Source organism: Azolla caroliniana, unplaced genomic scaffold, assembly GCF_043228905.1.
Source record: "Azolla caroliniana isolate FFs.n. ecotype wild unplaced genomic scaffold, voAzoCaro1.0.p SCAF_10, whole genome shotgun sequence".
Classification (NCBI taxonomy): domain Eukaryota; kingdom Viridiplantae; phylum Streptophyta; class Polypodiopsida; order Salviniales; family Salviniaceae; genus Azolla; species Azolla caroliniana.
The window spans coordinates 9,492,266-9,506,827 of NW_028230445.1; the positions used below are offsets into that span (position 1 = coordinate 9,492,266).

Sequence of the window (14,562 nt, forward strand, 5' to 3'; positions counted from 1 at the left end):
CCAAGCTTAGAATCAAACACAGAAAACGGGTGATGAACGCACGACACAGTGAAGAGAAGAGTACACAGGATGTTAATGTGGAAAACCCAAACTAGGGAAAAACCACGGCAGCCCACAGACTGCAAACTATCACTATATCAGAATGTACAATAGTAGAGCACCGAGGCAACGACCTCGAGCTTGCTATCTTCGCCACAGGCGGCGGTTACAACATAGGCAACGACCTCTTCTTCTCTCTCTCTCTCTCTCTCTCTCTCTCTTTGTACACTATTGCGCGCTCTAATCTTGCACCAACAAGAATGACAACAGACAACACTCTAAGTTTGCCCTAAGTCATATTTATACTAATATGACTTTTCGGCTATTTACAAATATAGCCCCGATGGACTCTCAAAAACATATTTCCGAATATGTCCCTTCATCCAGTTAGCACTCCTCACCGGGCTTGCATCATCCGGCGCTTGCCGGGCACACATCATCTGGTTCTCACCGGGTCTTCTGTAGCCGGGTACTCCACATCCGGATTCGGTCTCGGCCTATCGGCCTCGATCGAGTTTGCTCATCAGTACTGTTCTTCTCACTTCCCATTCGGAGGGACCTGTTTCCTAACAAACTCCCCCTTCACTCCGGCATGGGATATCTTACTAGTCCGATCCGCTTCCGGCATGCATCCAGCTTGTCGGGTATCAATACTTTGGTTAGCATATCTAACCCGTTCTCGACCGTTGTTACCCGTAAGAATATACGGGGAGGCATAAGGGTATGTGTAATGATGTGGTTGATGTGTATGTGTAAAGTAAATGAGTATGTGTGAGCACATGCACAATTATGTGCATGTGACAAGAGTGTAACAGTCGTCTCTTTTGTAACGGTCACTATTTACCGTTACATTATGTATTATATAAACCCCTTATGGGGCAAGTAATGGATATACATTTTTCACCTCTCATTTTGTGTCATTTCCTAGTTGTCTTCCTCTCTTGCTCTCTCTCTCTAACGTAACCCCCTTGGGAGGGGGGTGAAGCCATTCTAGGCTTTACCCCCCCCCACCCCAACAACACTTTTGGCACGCCCGAACGGCCGACCTCCCTTGAGAAGAGGTCACTCTCTCCCTCCCTCCCTCTCTCGCTCCATCACTAATCCCTAACTAATCCGTCGTTCTCTCCCTCTGTGTGTGTCTATTTGCTCATTGTGAGAGAGTGATGCAAAGCATAGCTATGACACGATGGACCAGCAAGGTAAGAGATCCATAGCGTCAGAAAGAGGAAGATCTCGAGATCAAGTGAGTGTAAGAAAGAGGAAGATCTCCACATCAAATGAGTGTTGGTGCCTCTGAAAAATCTGATGAGGTAGTTCAAGGTTCAAAATAAGAAGAAGATAAGATGCTCCATAAGCATGCAGCAGAGGTCCAGTCAGCCATGTCTACCGTCCTTTTCTGCCATGATGGGTCATCCCATCACGAAGTTGTCCGCTCAGCACATGGCTTCTTACTCTCTGTGCGATGACGATCACCTCCTCACATCTTGCTCCTTGCCTGCTACTGTTCTTCATCACGCATCGTACTCGATTCTCTGCTACATAGGGTTTAGAACTTCTGTTGGTGCCCTCCCTCAAAGAGGACAAGTAGTGACAGCCAGGGTAGCTTCTGGCTGTAGAAGAAACTCTAATGCTATTTTCTTGAGGAAAGTATAGAGGAAGTATAATTTCCAAGCCTCGCGAAACTTTTTCTAGACCTTGGCAGAATCAGGTACAGGGTTGGAGCGCACCACAATGGAAGATATGGATATTACAGTCCGCACTCATCTAAAGGGTGGAAGTTCATTCTTCCCAAGTATGTGAAGTGTCTGTGAATTGCTGGAATGCTATGAGGCATACTCGAAGCAACAACACCACTGGCATTCAGGACCGATGCAGTAGAAGGAAAGGGAACTCTTTCTATTTCGTCTTTGTCTTCCAAATATCATTCATCCAAGATCTTGATTTGGAAGAAAGGGAACTTGATATTCGTTTTCTCTTTTTCTTGCTTGGGAAGCTCATACTTCCATTCTACTCATTCAATCTGTTCTGCATAATTCTTCCCATGACCATGTTTATTTCCTGAGGCCCAGTTGCCTGGATGGGTTGTGTACTATGTACTAGCACTGATGTTGGCTTTTGAATGTTTTACCCGCTCCAAAATCATTCCCTAAATTGTTCCTTACCTTCTCTTCGAAAACACTATGTCAGTAACCATATTCAATCCTATGGTTTCAGGTTTAATTCAGCTTGGAAGTGCCTATGAGTGGGTTGTGACCAAGATTGTTGGTAGAGCTTCGGAGACAGATTTAATGGGCATTGCTGAAGAGGGAGAGCATCATCAATGCGTCTGTTGCAGACATAGATGCTAAAAAGAGTGAACAAAACAATGGGAGTGTTCATGCTAGGAAGAGAAAGATGAATCGTATCTATAGCAAGCAACTTGTGATCGCATATGTTCTACTCATTACGCTCAGACAAGAACTTCTTGTTGCACAACAATGATTAGAGAGATTTCACCAAGGTATATGTGGTCCGCCGGACAGAGGTCCAACAGTCGGTGCCAGCAACCGCCGAACAAAGACATAGGGTGGCTGAGTGTAAGACCGAGACACGTGGCCTAGAGCACTGCCGAGACGTGAGAATATGGCCGAGATGCACGGTCGAGAGTATAGCCGAGATGCGTGGTTGAGTGTACGGCCGAGACGCGTGACCGAGTGTACGGCCAAGTGATGGCCGAGAGAAGGTTGGGCCTCAAATCGGCTGAGAGATCAGCGTCAGCCAAGAGCCTACCGTGATACAGCGACAACCGACGGCGGCGGACAGACAGAGAGCCGGCCGAAGGAGAGAAAGAGACAGCCAAGCCACAGACATTCGGAGGATAGCGGACGAACAGTGACGACCGGACAGACGGTCCGGCAGTCGGCTAGCCAAACGGTCGAGAAATTGAGGCCGAAAGACGGCCCCAAATAGAGCCTACCCGTGCATAGGCGCGGGTGGGCAGCCGAACCGGCTGAGAGATGACCGACGTCTGACAGAGGGCCGGAAAGACACGGCCAACGGGCAGGCCGAACAGAGACATCCGTGGATAGCGGATGGAGCCAACCGGCCAATGGAGACGGTTATGGACAAAGCCGGTCACAGGACAGGGCGGCCGACGGACAGCTAGCTAGACCGCCGACAGACGGCTAGACGGTGGCCGGATGGCGAGTGGAAATGACGGCCGGACAGAATGACAGATGCAAAGAAGGTCGCCAGGAGAAGACCGACGCAGAGAAGAAAGAGAAGACATACGCAAGAAAAGAAAAAGAAGAAAGGAGGGAGACGAGAAAAACAGACGAAGAAGAAATTAGAAGAAAGAAGAAGATACAGATAGAGAGAGAAAAAGACAAAAAGAAGAAGAAGAGGGGCCCAAAAGAAAATTTGAAAAATAGAAGGGCATTTCATAAAATTTCAATAATTCGAGGGCATAGCATCGAATTTCAGAAGCTTGGGTGCAGAAAGAAAATTTCGAAAACACAAGTGCCAAAAATAAAATTTCAAAAAATTTTGAGGGTAAAAATTTTAGAGACCAAGGGTACAAAATATAAAACTCACTTCACATGATGAAAGAAAGAATACACAAATGCACAACACGATTTCACGACCCATGCCACATTGAACTAGTCGATTGGTGTATGATCCAATCGCGACTTGTGCTGACCGAACGAGAAGGTTCGAGTCAAGCAAAGCTCCGATCAAAGTTATCGATCGTAGAGCAGTGGTTCGGTTGAGGGATTTCCAACTATTGAGACGATCAATGGAGTTCCGATCGAGAAGAGTTGCCATGGCGAGTGGGTTCACCGTGCAATGCACTGTCCCACAGGTGTGCCATGTGTCATAAGGGTATGTGTAATGATGTGGTTGATGTGTATGTGTAAAGTAAATGAGTATGTGTGAGCACATGCACAATTATGTGCATGTGACAAGAGTGTAACGGTCACTATTTACCGTTACATTATGTATTATATAAACCCCTTATGGGGCAAGTAATGGATATACATTTTTCCCCTCTCATTTTGTGTCATTTCCTAATTGTCTTTCTCTCTTGCTCTCTCTCTAACGTAACCCCCTTGGGGGGGTGGGGGTGAAGCCATTCTAGGCTTTACCCCCCCCACCCCAACAACCGCTGTGTGGATCTTCGTCAGCGCGAACTCCTGGTCATCTACTCTTTCCCAGATATCGTGATACTTTCGCTGGATATGCTTCGTCCGGGAATGCTAGGCCGCATTCTTAGCAAGGTGGATGGCACTTTGACTATCGCAATAGAGCTAGTATTCATCTTGCTAGATACCGAGCTCTCCGATGAAATCCTTCATCCATAATATTTCCTTGCCGGCTTCCACAACCGCCATGTACTCCACCTCCGTGGTTGACAACACAACCGTCTTCTGCAGCCTTGACTGCCATGAAACAGCTCCCCCTTCATATGTCATTACATACCCGGATGTAGACCGGCTGGTATCCACATCAGCCGACATGTCTGAATCGGTAAAACCGTCAAATTGAGGTTTACCGGAGCCGAATCGGAGACACATATTTGAAGTGCCCTTCAATTACCGAAGTATCCATTTGACCGCATTCCAGTGCTCCTTGCGGGGATTGCTCATAAACCGGCAAAATTACCCAAGACGTTTTGCGCTGAGGCGCTGTCGACAGCGACGTATGTGATAAACAGATCACCCTCAGTGCCCTTGGATAGAGACACGCCGCAGAAGGTGTGGACCGGTAAGGATGTGTCCTACTGGCATCTGAAGGTGTTCGGGTGTCTCGCATACGTGCATGTTGCTAAGGACCGGAGAGGAAAGTTCGATCCAAAGACCCGGCCATGCATATTCCTCGGATACGGCGATGATGAGTTCGGCTACCGAGTGTGGGATCCGGTTGACAAGAAGGCTTTCCGGAGTCGAGATATTATCTTCATGGAGGACAAGACTCTTGCCGACTGGAAGTTGGAGAAGAAGATAATGAACTCCGATAAGATTCGGACACACCCGGCTAAGAGCCGGTTGACACTCGAGGAACCAGCCGGTTACGGTGAGGATACCGAACCGGCAGAAGAAGAAGTAGAGGAAGCTGAAATCGGAACCGGCCAAGATCCCGAATCGGATTCGGATTAAGAACAAATAGAGGAGCCGGTTGCCAAAAGCCAAAGACGGAGATATCTTCTCAGAGAGAGAAGGGCCCCCCGGAGATTTCCGGATGCAGAGCATGTGCTGTTGACCGATGAGGGAGAGTCGGAAAGCTTCGAAGAAGCGAAGGATGACACCCACAGTCGCAAATGGTTAAGTGCCATGCAGGATGAGATGGATTCCCTACATGACAACCATACGTACAAATTGGTGGAGTTGCCGAAAGGAAAGCGAGCACTCCGAAACAAGTGGGTGTACAAGTTGAAACCGGGAGATGTCGGCAACCCCCGAGATACAAAGCCAGGATCGTGGTGAAGGGGTTCCAACATAAGAAGGGCGTGGACTTCGACGAGATATTTGCCCCGGTAGTAAAGATGACCTCCATCCGGACGGTGCTAAGTATAGCGGCAAGCATGGACCTCGAGGTAGACTAGCTGGACGTGAAGACGACATTCCTTCACGATGACCTCGAAGAGGAGATCTACATGCAGCAACCTGGAAGGATACGCGGAGAAAGGGAAGGAGCACTTGGTTTGTCGGTTGAAGAAGAGCCTGTACGGACTGAAGCAAGCTCCCCGACAATGGTACCGGAAGTTCGACTCCTTCATGACCGATCAAGGGTACCACAAGACGCAGGCCGATCACTGTGTGTTTGTGAAGAAGTTCGAAGGAGGCAACTTCCTGATACTCCTTTTGTACGTGGACGACATGTTGATCGTCGGACGGGACCAAGACAAAATACGGATGCTGAAGAAGGCTCTCAACCAAACTTTCGCAATGAAAGACTTGGGTCCGGCAAGACAGATGTTGGGGATGCATATCATCCGGGACCGGCCAACGAAGCAATTGTGGTTATCACATGAGAAATACGTGACAAAGGTGCTTCAACGATTCAACATGCTAGAAGCAAAACCGGTCGGATCGACACTCCCGGCAAACTGCAACCTATCCAGTAAGCAAAGCCCGAAGACGAAAGCAAAGAAGGCTGATATGATGAAGGTTCCATATGCCTCTGCCATCGGGAGCTTGATGTACGCAATGGTGTGTACTCGACCAGATATTCGATACGCAGTCGGAGTGGTGAGCCGGTTTATGGGCAATCCTGGTAAGGTGCACTGGAACGCGGTCAAATGGATACTCCGGTACCTGAAGTGCACTTTGAATATGTGTCTCCGATTCGGACATGTCAGCTGATGTGGATACCAGCCGGTCTACATCCGGGTATGTAATGACATATGTAGGGGGAGCTGTTTCATGGCAGTCGAGGTTGCAGAAGACGGTTGCGTTGTCAACCACGGAGGCGGAGTACATGTCGGCTGTGGAAGCCGGCAAGGAAATATTATGGATGAAGGACTTCATCGGAGAGCTCGATATCCGGCAAGATTAATACCGACTCTATTGCGATAATCAAGGTGCCATCCACCTTGCTAAGAACGCAGCGTACCATTCCAGGACGAAGCACATCCAGCGTAGGTATCACTGGATCCGGGAGCGAGTAAAAGATTGAGAGTTCGCGTTGACGAAGATCCACACGGCTGAGAACGGGTCAGATATGTTGACCAAAGTACTGATACCCGACAAGCTGGATGCATGTCGGAAGCGGATCGGACTAGTAAGACATCCCATGCCAGAGTGAAGGGGGTGTTTGTTATGAAACAGGTCCCTCTGGATGGGAAGTGAAAAGAACACTGTTGATGAGCAAACCGGATGTCGAGTACCTGGCAACGGAAGACCTGGTGAGAACCGGATGATGAGTACCCGGCAAGAGCTAGATGGTGTAGGCCCGGTGAGAAGTGCTCACCGGATGAAGGGACATATTCGTAAATATGTTTTCTAAGAGTCCATCGGGGCTATATTTGTAAATAGCTGAAAAGTCATATTAGTATAAATATGACTTAGGGCAAACTAAGTGTAGTTGTCATTCTTGTTGGTGCAAGATTTGAGTGCGTAACTGTGTACAGAGAGAGAGAGAGAGAGGAAGAGGTCGTTCGTTGCCTCTATTGTAACCGTCGCCTGTGGTGAAGATAGCAAGCTCGAGGTCGTTGCCTCGGTGCTTTCCTATTGTACATTTTGATATAGTGATAGTTTGCAGTCTGTGGGCTACCGTGGTTTTTCCCTAGTTTGGGTTTTCCACGTTAACATCCTGTGTACTCTTCTCTTCACTATGTCGTGCGTTCATTACCCGTTTTCTATGTTTGATCCTAGGCTTGGTTGTGGCCGAGCATTGTTCATCGGGAGCGTGTATTCCTATCATTGCCCATTCTGTTTTGTTGATGATCTTTAGTTAATTAATATAGCACTCTTCAGTGCATAAGCTGTCATCCCCCTACTGTGTATTTTCTTATTATTACTTGGTTATTCTCTCTGATTTCTTCTCTTGCTTATTCACCCACTCTCACACAAACACCCTATGCTTCTAAATACTCAACTCTACGATTCTTTACATGGTATCGGAGCGTGAGGGTTAGAGACCCTTCACTGAGCTCTACCATTGAAACTGTGTGAGCAGCTAGAGACATTGTTTCAAACCAGCTATCATCGGTGTAGTGTTGCATGGCAAGAGGCTCACGTTAAAAGGAGCATATGAATCAAGCAAAATCAGAGAGATGAATGCACAAATGGGTGTGCACTTCCAACAGAGAAGTTGGACAGGCACAACTACGCATCTTGGGAATATAAGATGCAACAATACTTAGTTGGGCAAGGGTATTGGAGTTATATCGAGGGAGCTTAGGAAACAACCCCCGATATTACAAGTCCCAACTACCCCACATGGCAGCAATGGGCTAGTAGGGTAATGTATTGTTTGGCAACATGTGTGCGAGATCACATGTTAAGCTATATTCGAGATGTGAAAGCCCCAACAGAAGCGTGGAAAAACTTGAAGAAGATTTTCACGGCTTCAACTATAGCGGGAGAACTTCAACTCCGGCAGGAATTGAACAATATTCGGTAGGGGGATATGTTTGTGACGGACTATACCCTCTGGATCAAAGACTTATGCGATTCACTTGGCTCCATCAATGTCACAGTTGATGATGACGAGATGGTGCATATCTGTCTTGGCGGCCTTGCACAAAAATATGGCTCATTTCAAACTGCCATAACAAGGGAGAACCCCCTAAGCTTTTTCGACTTGCAATCCATGTTAATGGTTGAGGAGAACCATACATGGTCGAAAAGCATAACATCTAATGGGCAGATGCTATATACACATGATGATCTCAGTCGAGGTCACGGTCGTGGTCATGGAAATCGGGGGAGGAATGGCCGAGGAAGAGGTGGACGACGTCCACAACAGTTTAATTCCAAGCAGCAAGAAGGTCGAAACAGCCGAGGGAATTCCGGCAAAAAGGGGAGCTTCCACCAACCTGCATCAACCAGGCAGAACCAACAATTTGAGTGTTGGTATTGTGGAAAGTTTGGCCACTTTGAAGCCGAGTGTCGGAAGAAGAAGAATGACTCGGCTGCCTCACACCGGCAATAAACAAACTATGTTGTGATGGCTGACCTAGAAAACAAAGGGCCAATGTTTGTTATGTGACACCGAGCGAATAACATGATAACAAGTGTTTCCCAACTTGATGATGTCTGGTTCGTGGACTCAGGTGCCTCAAATCACATGACAAGTCATCAAGAATGGTTCATGAATTTGAGGGAACCCGAGAGACCCGGCCTGGTGGAGACCGGTGATGACTCCACACACATGATTGAGCACATCGGAAATGTGGCCCTTAACAATCACGACAACAAGGGCTACATGAAGGATGTACTACATGTCTCGACAATCACAAAGAATTTGGTCTCGGTTGGCCAAATTGTCGAGCAAGGAATGCAAGTACGATTCAACCAGGAAGGTTGCTTCATCGAGGATAAGGGCCAACTTATCGCTCATGCAAGAAGAGAAGGTTGCATGTTTATTCTTGATGTGACCGAGGTGAACACAACAATGTATGCAAAGGGACTCAAGGTTGATTCTGATATTGAGTTGTGGCACAAAAGGGTTGGCCATGTAAACCTTGGTAAACTCCGATCAATGCAAACAAAAGGGGTTGTGCACGGATTGCCACAATTTACTTCGAAACATCCTGATAATGTATTTGAGGCGTGCCAACTAGGAAAGCAACATAGGCATCTGTGAAAGTGTTTTTAGAATCTAAGCCATTGAACATTAGGAGAATATAAAGTATAGATAATTCACCTTTTGAGGATAAGAACACGAACTAAGACCTTAGGGAAGAAGTCAAAAGTAAAAGTACGAGACCAAGAGAAAAGTAAAAAGAGAAAACGCAGACTATAAAAAACAGTAAAAATAGAATGGTCATAACTCCCTCGTTGTTTATCCAAATATCACGTTTAAATATGGATTAGAAAGCTTGTAAAAAGAGCTTTCTATAGCTTTTTAAATCGCTTAATTTGGATATCGGATGAGGGAGATATGACGATTAGAAGGTTGATGTGTCATAGCTAAAAATAGGGAGATAAAAAGCTTCCAAAAATAGCATGAACGTGGATAAGAAGAGGAAGGTTATAAAAGAAGAAGTAATATTAGTGAGAAGGGGGAAGAGTGAAGGCCAAAGAGTGGATGAGGAGTGTTAGGAAGAAGTGTCTTTGTGGAAGAGGATGTGTCTTAGAAGAGGAAGGTCTTTGGTTTTAGTTCAATGTGGAGTTTGTCTCCTTTGTATTCTCTTGATGTTGGAATATCAGAACATTCTTATTTCTTGCTCGCTTTCTCTATCTTTTTTCTTAGTTTCTTGAGTTATATTCTCTAATCATAATTACCTAGAGCTATATAATATATTATGATTTTCAACTCCATCTAATCGGTTTGGTCAAGCCCTCATATAGTGTATAACTATCTATTATCTTATACATCCTATCATTTTGGCGCTCCAGGGAGGGCGGATCCTTTCCGTATAGGAGGGAGAAATTACCATTTAATTGTGTTACTATATTACATTAACTTAGCTATGCAATTTGCATTTTCAGGTGAAAGAACACAAGATGCGGGTGCCTTTTTGGCATCTTTTGAGCATCATGCTGTCTCTATTGGACGCATCACCGACAATGAGAAGTTACCTTTATTAGTAGCTACATTCTATGGTCGAGCTCGAGATTGGTATGACTCTCTTCCTCCAAACCAACAGGGAGCATATCAATTGTTGGTGCACCAGTTTCGTGCCAAATATATTCAACGACGAAGTGCAACCGAAGTAAGGGAAGAGCTATTTCGACTAAAGATGGAATCACCAATTGGTTTCACTAAGTATGAAAGAAATTTCAAGGATTTGTGGACTACATGGATTCGTCTTCGTGGCGGCACTGAAGACGAGTGGTAATAGTGAGTTATATTCTCTAATCATAATTACCTAGAGCTATATAATATATTATGATTTTCAACTCCATCTAATCGGTTTGGTCAAGCCCTCATATAGTGTATAACTATCTATTATCTTATACATCCTATCATTTTGGCGCTCCAGGGAGGGCGGATCCTTTCCGTATAGGAGGGAGAAATTACCATTTAATTGTGTTACTATATTACATTAACTTAGCTATGCAATTTGCATTTTCAGGTGAAAGAACACAAGATGCGGGTGCCTTTTTGGCATCTTTTGAGCATCATGCTGTCTCTATTGGACGCATCACCGACAATGAGAAGTTACCTTTATTAGTAGCTACATTCTATGGTCGAGCTCGAGATTGGTATGACTCTCTTCCTCCAAACCAACAGGGAGCATATCAATTGTTGGTGCACCAGTTTCGTGCCAAATATATTCAACGACGAAGTGCAACCGAAGTAAGGGAAGAGCTATTTCGACTAAAGATGGAATCACCAATTGGTTTCACTGAGTATGAAAGAAATTTCAAGGATTTGTGGACTACATGGATTCGTCTTCGTGGCGGCACTGAAGACGAGTGGTAATAGTGAGTTATATTCTCTAATCATAATTACCTAGAGCTATATAATATATTATGATTTTCAACTCCATCTAATCGGTTTGGTCAAGCCCTCATATAGTGTATAACTATCTATTATCTTATACATCCTATCATTTTGGCGCTCCAGGGAGGGCGGATCCTTTCCGTATAGGAGGGAGAAATTACCATTTAATTGTGTTACTATATTACATTAACTTAGCTATGCAATTTGCATTTTCAGGTGAAAGAACACAAGATGCGGGTGCCTTTTTGGCATCTTTTGAGCATCATGCTGTCTCTATTGGACGCATCACCGACAATGAGAAGTTACCTTTATTAGTAGCTACATTCTATGGTCGAGCTCGAGATTGGTATGACTCTCTTCCTCCAAACCAACAGGGAGCATATCAATTGTTGGTGCACCAGTTTCGTGCCAAATATATTCAACAACGAAGTGCAACCGAAGTAAGGGAAGAGCTATTTCGACTAAAGATGGAATCACCAATTGGTTTCACTGAGTATGAAAGAAATTTCAAGGATTTGTGGACTACATGGATTCGTCTTCGTGGCGGCACTGAAGACGAGTGGTTTAAAATGGAACGATTCAAGATGGGTCTTGATATGTATTTCCGTTTGGAAGCAAACTTGAAGGATCCCACATCGTTTCAAGCTCTTATCCAAGTTTGTCAAGCTTATGATCGACAAGTGAAGATGATGAGCTCCTTGGGGGATCCCCAAATGACGGCTTTGGGTGCAAATTTGATGCCTCGTGCCAACTTTCAAGCCTCATCTTCAATTGTGCATGGGGGACAAGTGTTTCCAAATGTGTATACCACCACAACAATAAACCCAACAAGTATATCCCAAGAAGTTGAACAAGTGAGGAGTGAACAAGATACCATGGCATTGGTAAATCGGCGCTTTGATGAAGTGATGACCCACTTGCGACAATCCCAAGCAATTCACAACACTATTCCCGATAGTGGTGGCTCTAGAGGGCATCACGGTGTAATTTGTTATTCTTGTCAAGAGGAGGGACACATCTCAACAAGATGTCCTCATCGACAACAAAGAGGCATGGGAAGAGGCATTTATCACGTGCAAAGGAATGGACAACGACCTAACAACAATGAAGTCGAAGGAAACGTAACACTCCCTATGGCTCAGGTTCCTACAATTCCTCATAATGCGAATCTTCTTAATTTTATTGATGATAGTGATAATTCTTTTGAAGTAGCTCCTGTGAAAAGGACAAGGTCCTCGCAAAAGGAGAAAGAAGTTGAAGGAGAATCTAGTGCCTCAAGACAAAAGAAGAAGTCTAAGGAGAATGAGAAAGAGGAAAAATTGAGAAGGAGACACTCTAGAAGAAAGATCAAGATGGAGGACATTCCTATGGGTGAAGGTGTAGAAGCTTTCAATTTGAAGCATGAGTTGATTTCAAGTGGACCAAGGATAACATGGCCGCAACTTCTCCAATTATCTCCCACATTACGAAAGGAGTGGGGGCGACTTGCAAGTATTCGCCAAAGTCGGAAGACTGTGCATTATGTGGGAATCGTGCGAGTAGAAGATCGAAAGGACATACGACCCACCATCCCCGTCTCCATCAAAGGGTTTCACATCAAAGATGCGTTGGTTGATAGTGGTGCTAGAGTAAGCTTGATTTCTGAATTTGTGGTAAACAAAGTGGGAATTCCTATAAGTAGGTCATCTTCGGCAAGAGTGGCTGTAGCCGATGGTGGAGTGGTCCATTGCATTGGCATAGTGGAGGATGTTGTCATCAAGTGTTTTGGGGTAAGCATTTCCATGGATTTTCATGTAATACCACTAAAAGGACCGTCATATTCTTTGGTACTAGGACGACCATGGATGCAAGAACTCAATGTTGTCCAAGATTGGAGCAAAGGTTTGATGACCATAACGCCATCAAAAGGAGTGAGCATACATTATGATATGCGGCAACAAAGACTTATTGAGAAAGAAGAAGATGGAATAACTGAATATGATAGTGGGTCCGCATATGAAAGTGATGAAAGTGAAGATTCCTCGTCAGAATGGGAAATGACCACATCATATGCCGTTTTGAAGGAAGAAGATGATGAAGGAGGTTTAATTACTATGGAGCAAAAAGAGAAGATGATTTCTAAAGATCTTAAAGGGCAAGAGAGGCAACAATTTATTAATTTGATTTCTGAATTTCCTAACCTTTTCATTAGTGATTATGCTCATATTAGGGGTGTAGATGTCATCCAACATCACATAAATCTAAAGGAGGGTACAACTCCCGTTGCGCAAAAGTTGCGAAGGCTAGGTCACGTGCAAAAGGAGGCCTTATTAAAGGAAGTCAAAGCTTTGTTGCGTGCACAATTCATTTACCCAGTGGAAGATTCTGAATGGGTTTCGCCCATTGTGGTGGTACCTAAAAAGAATGGAAAATGGAGGGTTTGTGTTGATTACAAACCTCTAAATGCGGCTACCAAGAGGGATCACTTTCCTCTCCCTTTCCAAGATGAAATATTAGATGAAATTGCGGGTCATGAAATGTACTCTGTTTGTGATGGCTATTCAGGTTATTTTCAAATTCGTATTGCGGAAGAGGATCAAAAGAAGACGACATTCATCACTCCATGGGGATGCTTTGCATATCGATGCATGCCCTTTGGACTCACAAATGCTGTTTTTACATTTAATCGTCTTGCTATTCATGTATTCCAACCATTCTTTGGAAAGTTTGTTAGAGTCTTTATGGATGACTTTGCAATTTATAGTAGCAGGAAAGACCATTTGGAAAAGGTTCGCTTGGCATTCAAAAGATTGGAGGAATGCAAAATGCAACTCAACCCAGAGAAGTGTCACATAGGTGAAAAGGAGGTGGTGATGCTTGGTCATGTGGTGTCTCAAGAAGGAATCAAAGTGGATAGCTCAAAGATTGAAGCAATTCAAAAGATGACAACACCCACGAGTATCAAAGATTTGGAGCACGAATTGCTAAATGGGCTCTACTATTGGCGGAGTTTGATTTTGAAGTCAAATTGGAATCAACTATGCGTGCCGAATTGGCGGATCTTCTCACCTTTAGAGAAACCTTTCATGAAGAAGACTTGGTAAAGCTACGAAAGGCACTTCCCGAGCCGGATATGGAGGATGCATTCACCTTATTCTTTGATGGGGCATTTCGCAAAGCCACAAACATAGCCGTGGGTGGGATTATTCTCAAGGATCCTCAAGGAGACAGAGTAAAAAGTGAAGGTATTACATTAAGTGGTGTGAATTCAAATAATGAAGCGGAGTATGCTACCTTGTGTTATGGTCTTCGTCTATGTAAAGCTATGAAGATAAAAAGATTAATTCTTAAGGGTGATTCCTTATTGGTAATTAAACAAATTCAAGGCAATTGGAAATGTCAAAGTGATGGGCTTAGAAATTTTTATAAAGAAGCAATGAGTCTACTAAG

At 44.7% G+C, this 14,562-nt stretch overlaps 1 protein-coding gene across 1 annotated transcript; it reads left to right on the plus strand.

The window, feature by feature from the left end:
• Positions 1-12,485: 12,485 nt before the first annotated feature.
• Positions 12,486-14,216, plus strand: LOC147858997 (uncharacterized). The gene has a single exon (XM_087326266.1). The coding sequence runs from the start codon at positions 12,486-12,488 to the stop codon at positions 14,214-14,216; it is 1,731 nt and encodes a 576-aa protein (XP_087182392.1).
• Positions 14,217-14,562: the final 346 nt, after the last annotated feature.